The 16381-nt window shown below is 43.9% G+C and overlaps 1 protein-coding gene across 9 annotated transcripts in view; it reads right to left on the bottom strand.

Annotated features, from left to right (window-relative positions):
* LDB1 (LIM domain binding 1) overlaps positions 1-16381 on the bottom strand; it is a 402291-nt gene that overhangs the window by 64741 nt on the left and 321169 nt on the right. For all 9 annotated transcript variants that reach the window (XM_078643610.1, XM_078643604.1, XM_078643603.1 and 6 more), the window contains exon 2: positions 12333-12435. In XM_078643610.1, the coding sequence (XP_078499736.1) occupies positions 12333-12435 (103 nt within the window). The remainder of the gene's footprint in view (positions 1-12332; positions 12436-16381) is intronic.

The following is a 16381-nucleotide window of genomic DNA, read 5'->3' as shown; positions in this document are numbered from 1 at the left end:
AAAGTTACTGAAGATTTTTATGAGCTTTAACTCCCAGGGCTGCCGGGAAGCTTACTTCTGTGATTTAATGCTGTCTCCCATCAGCAGGAAACCCTCGGGCCCTGAACAGCCTTACAAAGGCCCAATTGTAATGCAGTGTACGGAGGTAAGATCCTCCCACAAGGAAGCACACGGGTGCCCAGGTCTTCTACAAAGATACAGAGCTCCAACCAAGTAAGGTGAAGTTGGCATACTCCCCTCAACTGAGAACCAGGAAGTCTGAAGTAAGTAAGTAAGGATGTAGATTTCGGGAATCGGCTTGTGCACAAATTAAGAAAGAAGAGTGTGACACCACCATATTTGATTAATCCTATGCAGGACATATGTATATAAAACTATCAGTTGCATTAACTGCATGCACACTGCTAGCCCAGTGATTCGGATAGAGGTGGGAGGGATAGCCAAACAGTAATAGATCAAAGGAGGGAGGGACAGAGAGCAGGAGACACAAGAATCTCCCAAAGCTGGCAAAGAATGGTTTAGTTAACACGCTGGAAGCTATAAATCAAGTTGAGAAAAATATAGCATTCAGGGTAATGCCCACTGAAAACAAACAAGGGCCAATGAACTCTGCCAAACTACGTGAGTGAGGGAACTGGCTACTGCTTGCACTCTATGGACATATTTATGCAGCGATTTAAAAAAACAAACAAGCACTGGCAAAGCCAATTGACCTCGTCTTTGGGGTCTATTGGCCGTGCTATTGGTTTTTAGTGATACCGTACAGCATCCCGGATAATGAAAAAAAGCCTATGCACAGGCACTGCTTTTTCTTTTAGTTTACCGATCTTAGTTGGAAAAATAATATGGGAGAAAAATGGTTTTTATTAAAGTGCGTAAATTGATGCAACACGCGGGGCACGGGAGGAGCAAGCAACATGCGGGGCACGGGAGGAGCAAGCAACACGCGGGGCACGGGAGGAGCAAGCAACACGCGGGGCACGGGAGGAGCAAGCAACACGCGGGGCACGGGAGGAGCAAGCAACACGCGGGGCACGGGAGGAGCAAGCAACAAAACACGGGGGACGGGAGGAGCAAGCAACAAAACACGGGGGACGGGAGGAGCAAGCAACAAAACACGGGGGACGGGAGGAGCAAGCAACAAAACACGGGGGACGGGAGGAGCAAGCAACAAAACACGGGGCACGAGGAGCAAGCTACACGCAAGAGACCGAAGGAGCGAGCAACGCGCTGGGCACCGAAGGAGCGAGCAACGCGCGGGGCACCGAAGGAGCGAGCAACGCGCGGGGCACCGAAGGAGCGAGCAACGCGCGGGGCACCGAAGGAGCGAGCAACGCGCGGGGCACCGAAGGAGCGAGCAACGCGCGGGGCACCGAAGGAGCGAGCAACGCGCTGGGCACCGAAGGAGCGAGCAACGCGCTGGGCACCTAAGGAGCGAGCAACGCGCTGGGCACCTAAGGAGCGAGCAACGCGCTGGGCACCTAAGGAGCGAGCAACGCGCGGGGCACCTAAGGAGCGAGCAACGCGCGGGGCACCTAAGGAGCGAGCAACGCGCGGGGCACCTAAGGAGCGAGCAACGCGCGGGGCACCTAAGGAGCGAGCAACGCGCGGGGCACCTAAGGAGCGAGCAACGCGCGGGGCACCTAAGGAGCGAGCAACGCGCGGGGCACCTAAGGAGCGAGCAACACCCGGGGCACCGAAGGAGCGAGCAACACCCGGGGCACCGAAGGAGCGAGCAACACCCGGGGCACCGAAGGAGCGAGCAACACCCGGGGCACCGAAGGAGCGAGCAACACCCGGGGCACCGAAGGAGCGAGCAACACCCAGGAGCGAGAAACACGCAGGGGCACCGAAGGAGCGAGCAACACGCGGGGGCACCGAAGGAGCAAGCAACACGCGGGGGCACCGAAGGAGCAAGCAACACGCGGGGGCACCGAAGGAGCAAGCAACACGCGGGGGCACCGAAGGAGCAAGCAACACGCGGGGGCACCGAAGGAGCAAGCAACACGCGGGGGCACCGAAGGAGCAAGCAACACGCGGGGGCACCGAAGGAGCAAGCAACACGCGGGGGCACCGAAGGAGCAAGCAACACGCGGGGGCACCGAAGGAGCAAGCAACACGCGGGGGCACCGAAGGAGCAAGCAACACGCGGGGGCACCGAAGGAGCAAGCAACACGCGGGGGCACCAAAGGAGCAAGCAACACGCGGGGGCACCGAAGGAGCAAGCAACACGCGGGGCACCGAAGGAGCAGGCAATATGCGGGGCACCGGAGGAGCAGGCAATATGCGGGGCACCGAAGGAGGATTCAACACGGGGAGGCATGGGTGGGCAAAGCAATAAGGAGGCACAGGAGGACAAACAAGGGGGAACGAGAGGGCAAAACAAAATGGGGCACAGAAGGGCAAAACAATGAAGGGTTCAGGTAGGGAAACAAAAAAGTAGTTCCCTAAAAGTGAGCAGTGGAAGGTCCCGAGTAAATTGCCAATGCTCCAGGGGAGAAGCATACTCAAGATGGAGAAGGCAAGCCCTATAATAAGCAGGCTGAGAGGGACAGTAAATCCAACCCAAAGTAAGCAGAGGGTGGGCTGCATGCCCCTCTATGTTCATGGTAAGCAAATAATAATTATTTCACAACCAGATGGCCGTGCTGTCTTGGTAGTCCGGACTTTAAAAACATACAGAATTGGGTCCCCATGCCCGATATTAACAAGTATTTTATTGCAACACTGCATTTTATTTTTCTGAATTCAATATGTTGTGTGAGAACTGTACACTGTGCTTAGCGCCCTTTTAAATAACTTTATGGACCACACAAGTTCTGGTGTCTTCACAGAACTTCAATCACATTTTTGGAAAAGAGATTTTATTTCATCTGGTTTAAATCACTCTCCAAACCATTCCTTTATTATTAATGTCATGTCTGCAACCAATCACACAATATTACATTTTTAATATGTTCGCAGATGGAATTATTTAACTAGTATGAAGGTGCTAGTTCATTTTCTTGCTCTGAATCCAGAGCACTAGGAAAACATTCTGCTTCAACAGCAGTAATGATTTCTAAGGGACAAATTAATAAAATCACATCAGAATTTATAAAAGGGTTATAAACTACCCGAATGCAAAAGGAAAAAGGTAGCAATATATAAATTGGTGAGTGGAAACAAATTTTATTGAAATGGGGGATTTTGTCCCTTAATATAAAAGAGTTATTAGCAAATAACATACACATCAGCATATAAACAGTGGCCTATTAGACAAACAGGGCTGTAGCCAACCGGATTCGATGACTAGGTAGAATGCTGAAAATAAAAAAAGGATATTACATTAGGAACAAAATGAAAAAATATGTCTCGCTGGCAAAATATGAAAGTTATTACCATTGGTATCACTCGCTCTGGTGGCTACCTTATCTCACTGCAGATTACTTGCACCTTTAAAATCCCCCCCCCCCCCCCCCCGCCAGGTGTCAGTCCCTGCTCCCGCACGCTACAAGGTGACGCCATAGGACTCTATGGTGGCTTCATCCTGCCTCCAGAAGTGACAGCACGTACCCTTACACAGGGGTCACCCTTGATCATTCTGCACCCTTAGAAGCACAGACAGACTGAAAATCGTCACACTGCAGAATCTAGCCTAGAACCTTATCAACAAACACCAGGAAATCCACTACACAGAACGAGGAAGGAGGGCGGCCAGTGAGGAATCTAAAGGTTAGTTAAAGTATCCACCAGAAAGAGCGTTACCAAAAACGTAAATAACTTGTTCTTCAGTTGGATTCTTCTAAACGCGGTTCCTCACCTTTTGAATCGTTAACAAAGGACTACCCTCTCAAAAAGTGGTGAGTCGGAGGTGTACACTTTACACTAATAAGCCCTGCCAGATCGAGGGGGCAAAATGGCCCTCTCTGTGGACACAAGAATTGGCGCAGGAGTCTCTGGTAAAGGTTCTGGGTGTATGCTCGAGTATCACCTTGGCATATGTCCAGGACAAGAGCACCTCCAGCTAAGGCTGTAGTAGAAACTTCAGCTTTGGTGGAATAAAGCAAAAAGGTCCTCAGGAGCTCCTTCCTGGCAAAGGTGTACCCACACCTTTATAGAGAGAACTATCCACCTGACAAGTGTAGTTTCTGGACAGTTTTTCCCTTCTTTACATGGAGAATCAAACAGAGTTGGTCGTTCACCAGGCGCTCCCAACTATCTTCTATTTAGAAAGTAAGGACTATCTTGGGGTCCAGCAGAGGAAACCTCTCCTCCTTAGAGGAATACAGCAGAAAATTGAAAGTAGGAAGAATGATGACTTCCCCATATGGAAGGGACCCCGCAAATCTGAAGTACCAGCTTGTCTAGGAAAAGGTAGTTGTCCCGAGTGTGCCTGCATTTTCACTGATGCAGCATCAGATGTGATCGTAATGAGGAAACCAGTTTTAGGGGGTCGGTAACCTCAAAGACCAACTGTGCATAGGCTTAAACTATGTGCACATTAGGAAAGTAAAAACTAAATGAAGGTCCCAAACTGCAAAATAAAATGCACAGGAAAAAGCATACGTCAGCCCAGCAACAAATGATGGACGGAATGCTGAGTAAATCAAACATTCACCCCAGTCAAGAGATCTGGATTCAATCCATCGTTCTTTTTCTCACTACACTACCCCAGTTTTGACCCAGCCACATGCAGATCAGTCTTGACCCTGCTCCTCATGAGAACAGTCCATCCCGAACTGCCAAGCTGGGTCCTCACTGGACCAGATACAAGCGTCCTGGGAACGGTTTTGGGGTGTCACCCCTCATCAGCCAGGCTAGCTTGAATCCAGAGCACAGCGAGAACGGGGCACATATCTGGACATACCCCTCCCACTTGACTCGGGGTGAATGTTTGATTCGTTCAGCATTCTGCCTATCACTTGTTGCCACAGCACTTTTCACCCCAAGTGGGATGGGCATGCCAAGAAGTGGGTCCCTTGCTCGCTCTCTATTGCCCCTTTGGCCAGTAATAACTGGCAATCTTTGGCTAGGGTGGAGGCATGTTCTGCTGAAGTTTGAGCAAAAACCAAGTCAAATACACTCCAAGATCCATTGGTCTGAGGTAACCATGCCAGCTGAGCAGACAAAAGTGTATTCTGTGCCCTACCAACCACATAGGTCTTTGGAGGGGGAAATTGGAGTGTCTTGGCAGCAGTTGCGGCTGCTGAAGAGGAACTGGAGAATTGCCCTCGATGGCGGCCATGGCTTCAACAATAACCAATCCTCCTAGAGGCAAAAAAGGGCTAAGCTAGCTGATCAACCGGATGAGATGGCCATCTCTGGTGGTCAGCTAGATGAAGTGCGTAAACTGCTGGTATTTTTGGTGGTACTGAGAAGCTACTTATTGCAAGCCCAAGCAGCAGGCCATAGCAGAGCTATCTTTGAAATTCTCCAATGCTGTATCTGTATTGACCACAGTCTGGAACCGTCCAATGGCATATCCATAAGGAGTGCTTGCACGTCTCAGGAAAAGCCAATGATGTCCATCCAACAATGAGGGATAATCACTGCACTCATGCCCATGGCCAGTATAGTCTTTGGTGTCCAGACTAGCCCACAAGACATACCTGGCTGCCTCCAGACCATGGTGGATGATCTGAGCTAAGCTATTTTTTGGGACTCCTTAGGGAGGGTGAGTAAGATCTTCCTTGCCATATCCCAGAGGGCACAGGTGTATCTCCCCAACAAGCAAACAACATTCAGAGACCTCAACACCTAACTAGCAGAAAAGAAAACTCTATTAAGTACTTGTACTTAAATGATCTGTCTCGCTGGACAGAATTAAAAGCATGCAGGTTCACCTTGCAAAGCTCTGGCATGTAGTGCTGTGTCTAAAATTACAGATTCCTCCAGAGCAGGTCTACAGTGCCTGGCAATAGGGTGACTTACTGATGGTATCAAATATGGTTTAGACCAATCCACCATTAAAGCTTCCTTCAGGGCTTTATTGAAAGGAAAAAAAGGTTCTGAAGCTGAAGGGTGTGGGTGACCAGTCTCAGTAAGCAAATGGGCTTTGCTTCCCACAGAAAGCAATTTTAATTCCATCACCTCCGTAGGGTCTAAATACCATCACAGCAAGAGAGTCACTTTTCTGTAGGGGGCCCCAACAGGAATCCACTTCCATCACAGGTGAAATATCAAGGCCATTAACGTTAAAGGTATTCTGCAATCTGAATCGCGACCCATATATTTGTAGTAAAATAGGCGGGAGGCCTATTCTGCAGATCACTTAAGCTCTTAGGTGAAATAACAGTCGAAAGAGCAGGCACTTACAAACCTACTAACAATGTGGCAGTCACCTGCATGGAGTTTTTACGCACTGTGCTCTTACATATTTAAGGAATTGTAGAAGACATAAGAAAGCATAGACGCTACATATTGGCATTGTTTCATGCAGCCAGGGGCATATTACAAGTGTTAGTCGTCCAAGTAGTTATAGGTGACCGGTACAGATAGGCACTGTAGGTGTATTGTATTATTATAATACAATATTACCACAGCACAATTTTTCAGGACAAGAGTAAAGTAAACTTACTTAAGAAAAAGCAAATTTGATAGAATATATTGTAGCTATTGGAGATCCACATGTCACGAGCAGGAGTTCTGACTCCGTACTAAAAATTCTAGTGGGGAGGACACGTGTCCCAACGCCTCAGGCGTGTGTGTGCCCGTCACTCTGACCAAGTAGGGAAGCGTTGCTCAAAGGGGAATAACATGAAATAGGATTGTCAAGTGTGCTAGAGAATCCCTCCAAAAGGAGCCTTGGTTGGTGCAGACTTGCCGAAAGGAACATGAGAATCAGTCTTTAATCTAAGGGCAGAAACTGGTCTGCAAGCTTTATTTAGTACCTAATGTATACAAAACATAAAAGGCCCAGCAAACCCCTAGAGGCATTGCTGGCCTAATAAAACTTTCGAGTTTACCAGGAATTCAACTTGGAAGTGATATTCAAGCTCACACAATGCATGGTGTGCACTTCGCACTGAGCTGACCTGGTTCTCAGAGCGAGTGTGTCAACTGCGAATGATGCTCTCATTTGGAGACAGATCGTAAGGGAGCCAAGGTGACATCTCAGTAACGAGATCTGATGGGTGACGGTTCATATCCATTTGTTTGCCACATTTAATTTGTGGATCCTTCTTCCAGCTTGAATGACCAGTGCCTGGGAAAGCGTGGCATATTCAGTCAGAAGTCCTAATTACCTTAAAATGAACATGGACATTTGTTTAAAGAAGCACAAAAGAGCTATGAATGGAGGAGGCAGATGACGACCTGGTTTGCCAATCGACAGAGCCAATCTGAGATGACTTTAGTGTCAGGTTCTTAATAACCGCTGCTTAAAAACTTAACACCGTTACAAACTAATGTGTAACCAGCATCCCAGAACAGTTTCCTAAACTGCTTTGTAAATAGTACAAAGAAACATTCTGACTTGAAAGATTTTCCTTTTTAGTGGTGATCCCGGATATGCCTTTAATAAAAAATCTACCCTCCTACAGATGGCCCCAGATTGGTCCACCTTCTTATGAGCAGCTGGCCCAGCATTGCACTCACCAATGAGACCTGCTATTTCGCAATGAAAAAAAACTCTTCAGTTGTAAAGGAAAGTTAACAGATCAAGAGGCGGGAAAAAGGAGAGGGTTTGGTCAAACCACAGCGAATAGGGAATACAATTGCTCCGAACATTTAATGGAGACAGTAACATTGCTAATGAAGCAATGATCTACAAAGATATATTTTAATTTTGGTGGGTAAATGTATACTGACACCAAGGATGGTTCTGGGTTCTACATGTTTCTACAGTATCTAGGTTAACACGGAATGATAATCAGCCAGGCACGTTTCCTCTACTCCCGGCGAACACTTCTATACATTACTTTTTTGGGTTAGCATCTCTTTTGCGATGGCATTGCATCCCAAATATACAACATAAATAATTTTCTGTCGAAATGTACCAAAAGAAGAAAAGAGGATTCCGGGCAAAGATAAAAACCACAGAGCCTTGTGCATAGTGCACCAAGTATATATGTATGTCTGGGCGCATAAAAGTAGGAAAGTGCTGTTGTGAAATAACTAATGAATGATCAGTCTAAAAACAATGCAACGTTACTTAACATTTATTTTAGGGTGGAACGTAATTTAAGTCAAGTTAATACTTGGTTAGCTTTGGGCACCCTTCTTCATGCCAACTTTCAGAAATAGAAACAATCTGGGATTCGTTCTTTACAACTGGGTGTTAAATGGTACGGTATTACTCTATACAAAACAGATATATTCAGACCACTCCCCAACCTAAATTTTCCTCTACAAATGAAACACTTGTAGACTGCTGGTTATAGAGCAGTCCTTGGCATCGGTTTGGTTGAAACATGTGATGCCTCTCAACTTGGTCAAAGCCCACCCTCTGACTGAGCACCTCCAAGCAAGCTCTTTCCGGAACACAGTTACCTTTTGGAGAAGGAATTACCCAGCCCTAACTGGCTCTTGAGAGGCAGACCCCGAGGCGTAACCACACACAAACTCATTTTACCATATGTGAAGCTCCACACAGGTGGGCGACCTTAAGCATAATCAAATCCCACTTAGGCAATTTATTTACTCTTTCGGGAGCTATGCGAGTGCCGTAAGGCACCAAATTCCATTTGTAGGTTGCCTACGAAGTCTTCTGCCCTCTCTTTTACTGAGTCGTCCATTCCTATAAGCATCCATGGACCCTTCAGGAGTCGTTTATCCGCAGCTGTTCCTTAGCAGGGGCTAGAGGCGGGATTGCTCTTGTCTGCTCAGCGCAGCACATAACATATGGGCCATCTTTAAACTTCATCCTCACTGACAAAATAAGCTGTTGCTGGCTGACAGGACACAGTAGGTGCCGACTCTTAACGGAACCTGTAAACCGGGAAATCCTAAATGTGGAGCTCTTGGTTTGGCAGCTCTCCCAGACACTTGGCGCTGTTCCCTTCCGATCGGACATCCAACACAATAAGGTTTGAGTAGCTACTTGATACTAGCATGGCCAGAAGAACTGCCAGCCCAAAAGGCTGCTGGAATATTCCGAATGTGACTCGAGATTTAACAAGGCGCAACAAACCAAGCTAAACTAGATCAAATAAACCCCACCCCCGAAGTAACCACCTAATGTTTCCTGTTCCGCAGTAAATCAACAGTATAATCACATGGTTCAGTAAATAACCAACACAATATGAAAATGAACATCTACCAAGCAGTCAGTACAGAGACAGGAAGAGTACAGCTTGGAAATATTAAGATATTAATCCTGAACACACCCATAAAGTACGAACATAAAATGTTAACGATCAGACGTATGCTTTAGGAATTGCACATAACGTTTTATATACATGCCTTGATTTAAAAGCATGGTTATTATCAGTCTCAGCAGCAGCCTTAAAATAAATGTCATGCACACAGATGGGATATGAATATGAGTGGCAAGTGGAGAAGAAACACTACTTTTCATACAAAGATAGCATTTCTTCTCCAACCAATGCTTCAGACTGTGGAACACCTAAGCAGGATCTCCATGGTATCTATGCCATACAGTAGGATTCCGATATCAATGGTGCAGCGCTCAGGTGACTTCATCCCGCTATAAGCAGGCTTAATCTGGATGTTCAATACTTGAAACGGACAGTAGTGCGGGGAGGGCTACCAGTTACCATCTACTTTGGTTGTCCCCAACACCACTACTGCTCTACTAAAATAGCCATTCATGCTGTCCCCCAGTTAATAATAAAAAGCAAGACAAACTTTGCCCCTTGACAGGCATAGTGAAGGACCATCACCCATTGCCCCATGCTAGCTTGGACTACACTCAAAACACTTCGCACCGTTCAAAGACTGGCATTGCGTACAATTAGACAACATCACAGAGAAAAGGTTGATCTTAGGATTTACCAATATCAACAGGATCCAAACACTATCCACACTGGAAATAAAAGCAAACACAAGCATTTCTGACAAGCCTGCCCCACACAAGGCCTCAGACTACTGAAAGAACTTCCCATGTGATCGAACTCAACTTTCACTCCTACAATTGAGGGAAAAACTGAAAACTTACTTTGTCCAGAGTTAAACAAAAATCTGACAATCATCAGCAACTGACTGAATCCATGTTTCCTACATCCATTCCTTTTCTGATTGCACTTGGGGCAGAATGAAGAATAAAATTGACACAAGGATGCTTCGAGATGGGACCATGCGAACAGGAGATTGATATACATTTGGTGAAGGACGAGGGTGCAGGGGAGATAGAAGTAGGTTCTCGACTTAATCTGTAGAGATACTGAAACTTGAGAAGTCAACGGTACTTAACACAGTACTTTTAATTTATATAGGGACAACCTATATAAAGTGATTCTATGGAGTCAATGTAACCCCTAGAAAGGAGACATGTAGAGAGGCAACCAATAAAAGGACAGATTCATGGTACGTGAAGAGTATATGGTACATAGCTTCAAACTGTGGGGTGCGCCGCCTCCATGCAGGGAGCAGATTAGTTCAAACAAAAGGGATAGGGTCCTGAACTTGCGTGCTATTAGTAGCACATTTAGTAGGTTGCAACATTTCATTTGGACCTGCCTGGCTGTGTAAGCCTTTTACACGCTTGTCGATATACACACAGGCAAGACATAAAATATACATCAAAGCTTACCACAATCTCTGAAAAAAAGATTTACAAAAAAGAAAAAAAAAGCGAGTAGTGATACCAGAGAAACAAGAGAGTAGCCAATATGCTGCATTCAGTCGTCGCCATTCGCCTACTAATATGCATGCTATCATGCACAATAATGTTGCTATTGATCACCTTATTATAGGACACAATACAAACTCAACAGTCATTTTTAACAATAAATAAGATTTTCCAACTCAGTGGCATTCAGGTCCTAAACATTATGCCCTCCAAGGAGTCTAGCTTATTCCACACAGATCATACAGTTTGCCAGAAGTGCATACCCCCCCATCACTCCCCCCCCCCACCACTTTCTGGGGACTGGGTTGGCGGCATACGCGTTTAGCAAGGATCGCAGAAATGTATGAATGAAGTTGCAGGAATCGCTTACTATTATTTGAACCTTTTTTCTGCAGGTGCACGTAGAGCGTTGTGCAATGCACTTTAATATTGTTACTATAGACTTGCAGCTCAGTACCAAGTACAAATGATTATCTATGCTCTTGTATGTGCACTGTGAGTCATGCACTCTAAGAGCTGGGCGATTATTGAAGGGCCCGCATCTAACTACACTGTAGGTCTATAGATTTCTATCATGCTTCTGGTGAGGTCTGGTGTGTACTTCGATACCTCTGTGTTACTAAAGAGGATAAAAACACTGTATGACTTAGGGGTGATAGACAGAGGAAATCCAGATTTCAGCCACAATATGTAGCGGGTCAGATTCAATCTTGGGCATCTTAAATAAACTGACGACAACCAATGATGGAAGAAGTGCCAATCTTCAGTCCTAGTTTATACGGTCATTCCTTAGCAACAGGATGAATATATCTGCCCACAGATGGGGAGGAGGTGAGCAAGTTCAGTGAAGCGCTTAAAAATACAGAAGGTTGAGTGAACCAAAAGGCCCTGGACGTTTAAACTTAGAGTAAACCTATGTGATTCCATGTAGGCTAGGCGGTATGTATTCAGTTTCAACCATTCCTTATTTGGAGGCCAGTGGTGTCTCTCCAGGATAGGTGTGAGGTGATTATGGCTTTCCAGAACAACTACTAGTCAGGAGGCATAATAGACTGGGGGGCATTGCTGTTGTGTTTTTGGGAGTGTTAAAGTGAAATAGCCAAAGACATTCCAATGTATAAGCAGAGGCTTACAAAAGCTACAACTGATCACAGACTCACTGCTAGAGCTTGACTACATGTTTTATGTGCAATGCAGTATCACTGGTTCAATGTGTGATCTATCAGACGGTGAGCGATGGATGCTACAACGGTAAGATGCTTGGGAATAAGCAGGACTTAGGGGAGTTTGAGCCATTGATCAATTCTTTAAGACAAAAGAATGTTGCCCTCACTGTGAGATTCTGAATAAGTTAGAGAAAACCTGGACGTCCAGTAATTACCGCATTTTAACAAAGGCACAGGAAAGGGATAAATGGAGGGGTTGTGTGTCCTTAGTTTCCAAAATAATCTAAAAATCAATTCGGGGAATGTTTAGGGAAAACGGTAATTTTGCACTTCTTAATCTATTAACGCCAAAACTCACAGAAAATCTCTGCAGCAACGTTAAACTAAATACCAAATAGACTCAATGTTAAAATCGACCACCAAATCAAACTTACCCCACATCTCGATCGAGCATGGTACCCGGGTGGAAGGGGGGGAAGGCGTTGCCGTTGGGGGGCTCCTTTGGAGAGTACAGTTTGAATGACTTGGAGGAACAGCCTGAAGAAAGGAGACAGTAAGAAAGAAGGGTTAAAAATGGTTTCCTTTTAATGTAGTCCACTGATAGGTGGGGCAATAAAAGTAGGAAGAGATCTTCCCACTTACATCAGAGTTGAATGCAATTCTACTCCTAGACCTTAGACGGGGGGGGCAGATAATGTATAACAATGCAAAGCCCTCACTTTATACAAGTTGCAGAAAACAGCAAGACCCTTTAATAAAGGAATAAGGGACACCAAGTGTGGGTGACAAGCAGTGCAAATGTGATGCTGATGACAAGAAATCCAACAAAAAGAGGTGTTGTGTGAACAGATCACAACGGTAAATATTGGTGATTAAAAACAGTTTAAAGAATTACAATGCACATATCACACAAAATAAAGACAGCCTGTAATGTAAGGCTGAAAGGGAATCTTCACCCAGCAGCTAAAAGGGATACTGTTTTCTACCCCATTTCAAAGAGAGTCACAGGTTTTAAAAATTCAAAAGAAGAATGAGTGATAGAAGTGAACTCATCAAACCACTCAATTTCTTTAATACCACCCAATCAGTGTGCATTGGCCTATTAATCCATCTTGTGGTCCTGTTTGCATAAGGATAATCATCTAATCGAATCAAGGAGTATTTCACCTTGCCGTCGTAGAACCCCTCCAAGAGACTCATCCCTGCATTTAAAGTCATTCAATACTACTAGATATGGTACACCCTGTCGTGAATGATTCTTCGTAGCTCACACCACTGGAACTATTGAATTGTACAGTGGGGAGATATTCTGTGCACTTATGTCTCTAAGACAAAATACCCCATCTGCTACAAAATTGAAAGTCGACAAAAAAAAAATATTTCAGCTCAAACGGTCTGTATAAACACTACACAAGTCATGCAGGTCAACTCTGAGAACTTGGGTGACTGCTCACTTCGTGCCTGCTGATTGCTGCATTCAGACCTTCAAGAGAGGATGGTTTCTCCAAACAGAATCAGTTTGCCAACTGATTGAATGGATAAAGGTTTTTGTCTACAGCGGTTATCAAAATCCTTACAAATGTAAACGCAGCTCAAGAAGGGTGGAAAGGACAATTTCTTCTGTGGCATGGATATTTTATGCTTATATTGCAGTGTCCTATAGCAACAGCTAGTCTAAGGAGGCAGACTCAGTTTAAAAGAATCCCAAGCTTCTCCATCTCTTGTTCAGGTTTTATATTTTGAACCTTAATGTAAACGCAGCGAGACACGTGCATAAGGTACAGTACTGATCTACAGGGTGGTTTCTTATAACTAAGATGTGGTTCAGGTGCCCTATACTGTTGTACACTAAACACTCATGAAACGTCGCTCGTAAAGAATATAGGATTTAAAAGGAAACTGGGTTGCAAGATTAAAAGAGGTTCAACGTTTAATATAAAAAGAATCATGTAGAAAAACAATAGATTCCTGCCAAATGAAATATTTCTATTTTACTCCAACAATTGTGTGAATTCATTCATTGATTATGAATAACATTTATGTTAAAATGCTAGAAGGGGTAGAGAACAAAGCCAAAGAATATTCTGCATGATTTGCCTATCATTGCATTATTTCTTCATAACTTGCCTTCTCTCGACACATAATTTAGCTAACCCTCTTAATCTGGTTCTCCATTGTTGCTGCATTCCAGTCGCCCATGACCTACATTTCATCCGCATCCTGTTTACCTCAGCCACCTTCGATTATATAATCTACTAACCTCAGAAGCCCCAGACAGGTCTAGTCTCGAGATAGAAAACCGCATAATAAAATAAAATACCAAAAGACACCGGGAATCGAGTTTAAGGAAAGGTGCCATCTTTGTCTTTTTAGACAATACAACTATTTGTTTTATTGTGTTAAGTTCTGGCCAGATGCACCAATTGCTCTACCAGTCAAATAGAACCATCAGAACAAGTGGTGAAACTGCAAATCGGTCTGCCTCTACTGTACCGAAGCATGTAACACATGTTTTTAACAAATGCTATTTACATGCACTGCATGCAGAAACACTGCATATCCATTCAACGTCCACCCTATTGACTTTGTCAATGCTGGAAACAGAAAATAGCAATACATTGTTGCTTTACGTGCATACTTCACATAGATAAAAACGCAAACAGTGTGATGATTATGTGCAATTTTCGAATGTACTCCCTTATGCACTCCAATGGAAGTACTTCCTATAATGATACACCAAACAGCCAACAGCATGAGGGACAGGGTCATTCTTCTATGGGATGAGCCAAAGCTCAACCCATAGTGTTGGTAACATTGTCAGGCAGACATCTGTGCCATCAAGCCAGACTAGAAAAGACACCAAAAGGGCAGTGTCCAACGACGAGCAAATTAAATGAAGTTCAAAATTACCATATTCAAAATATTTTACGTATCAAACTATTACTATCAAAATATAAACACAATCTTACGATAAAACAATTAAATGAGCACATTAAAGTAATTTTTCATATTATGTAGTACATTGCGTTTAGTTCCTGGGGGTGATCGGACTCAATACTGGCCAAAAAAACAAAATCCTGAAAAAAAGGCTCTCCAATGAATATAATGCTGGATCTTCCTAGCGCCGTGATTAAGTATTTCAAAATTGTTGATGGAGGGCAAAACAACATCTAAAACATTTCCATATATAATGTAAGATCATCACAGAGACATTATATTTTATATTAGCCAAAAATGCACCTCCCCAAATTTCGACTTTCATTGGTAAATGAAAGCATTTGAATACGATAGGATTAAAGTAGTGAAGTTAAAAGCAAAACGCTTTTATTGATCAGCTTAATAGAAACTGTATTCAGCACATATAAAAATATAGTAAATGAAAACCTACAATAACAAGCATTTACAATGCAACGGTTTCGCCTTTGGAAAAGTTTGAGCTATTGGCATTGTAAATGACAAAATTTGTATTTATGTGTTGGTTTTGAAAACAGATAAATAAATGGCATTGTCATTTACATTGCTAATAGCTCTAACTTTTCCAAAGGTGAAACCGTTGCATTGTAAATGCTTGTTATTTAATTGAAATTAAAAGTTTTAAGTAAAAAATGCAATAAGCTAAAGGCAGTGAGCATTTGTTTACAAAGGAAAAATAAGTAAACATGGGAGCAAAAACGCAGTACACAAAAAAGGAATTAAAGGAGAGAATTGCCAACTAACAAAACCACTGATGTACACTACTTTTTTGGCAAATGCGCAAGTCATCAGGACAACTGCCACCACACACTGTGTAGGATGAGGGCTATCCTACTACTGCACCCTGTATATTGTTGTGGGCAGAAGATAAATGTGAATGACAGTTTAAGAGGACTGCGGATGAAGAGTCCTGGCTCAAACCCCTCCTATGTATGTACAGATGTATTCAGATTAATTTGTTAATCTGTTTCAGTCAGGTCGTTAGAGGAGACAGGCCGAATAAAAGGAATACCAGCCTAAAACGCAAGTGTTGATAAACTAGGCAGGCACTTTCTGTAGCACCCACAAAACCATGTTCTACATTTCTTATTTATTTCACGTTCTCACACAGCACTCCACCACCGCAAGGTGTTCAGAAGTCAGTCTGTGATACACCTCTAGTTTTATGTAGAATAACGTTATTAGAATAGTAGAAAATTAATATTTCTACAATGACCTATAACTTTAAAAACTTTCCAGCCTCTCACACTGGTGTATTTACCCCAATGTGCCTTAATGCACACACCACTTATTAACATTGCTCACACCACTTTCACATTACCATGCACGAAAAGACATACAAAATAATAAAAGAGGCTATTATACATTGATTTTAAAAAAAGCATACTCTTGGAGCTAAACGTTGTTCTGACCAGCGCTTCCATCATAAGAAAAAAAACAGACAACTTTTTTTCTAGTTTTCACATAATCCATCCTTCTACAACTGACAAAAATATCTTTAGACATGCTG

The sequence above is a fragment of the Lissotriton helveticus genome, chromosome 5_1, assembly GCF_964261635.1.
Source record: "Lissotriton helveticus chromosome 5_1, aLisHel1.1, whole genome shotgun sequence".
NCBI classification, from domain to species: domain Eukaryota; kingdom Metazoa; phylum Chordata; class Amphibia; order Caudata; family Salamandridae; genus Lissotriton; species Lissotriton helveticus.
This window is presented reverse-complemented; position numbering and strand designations above follow the sequence as displayed.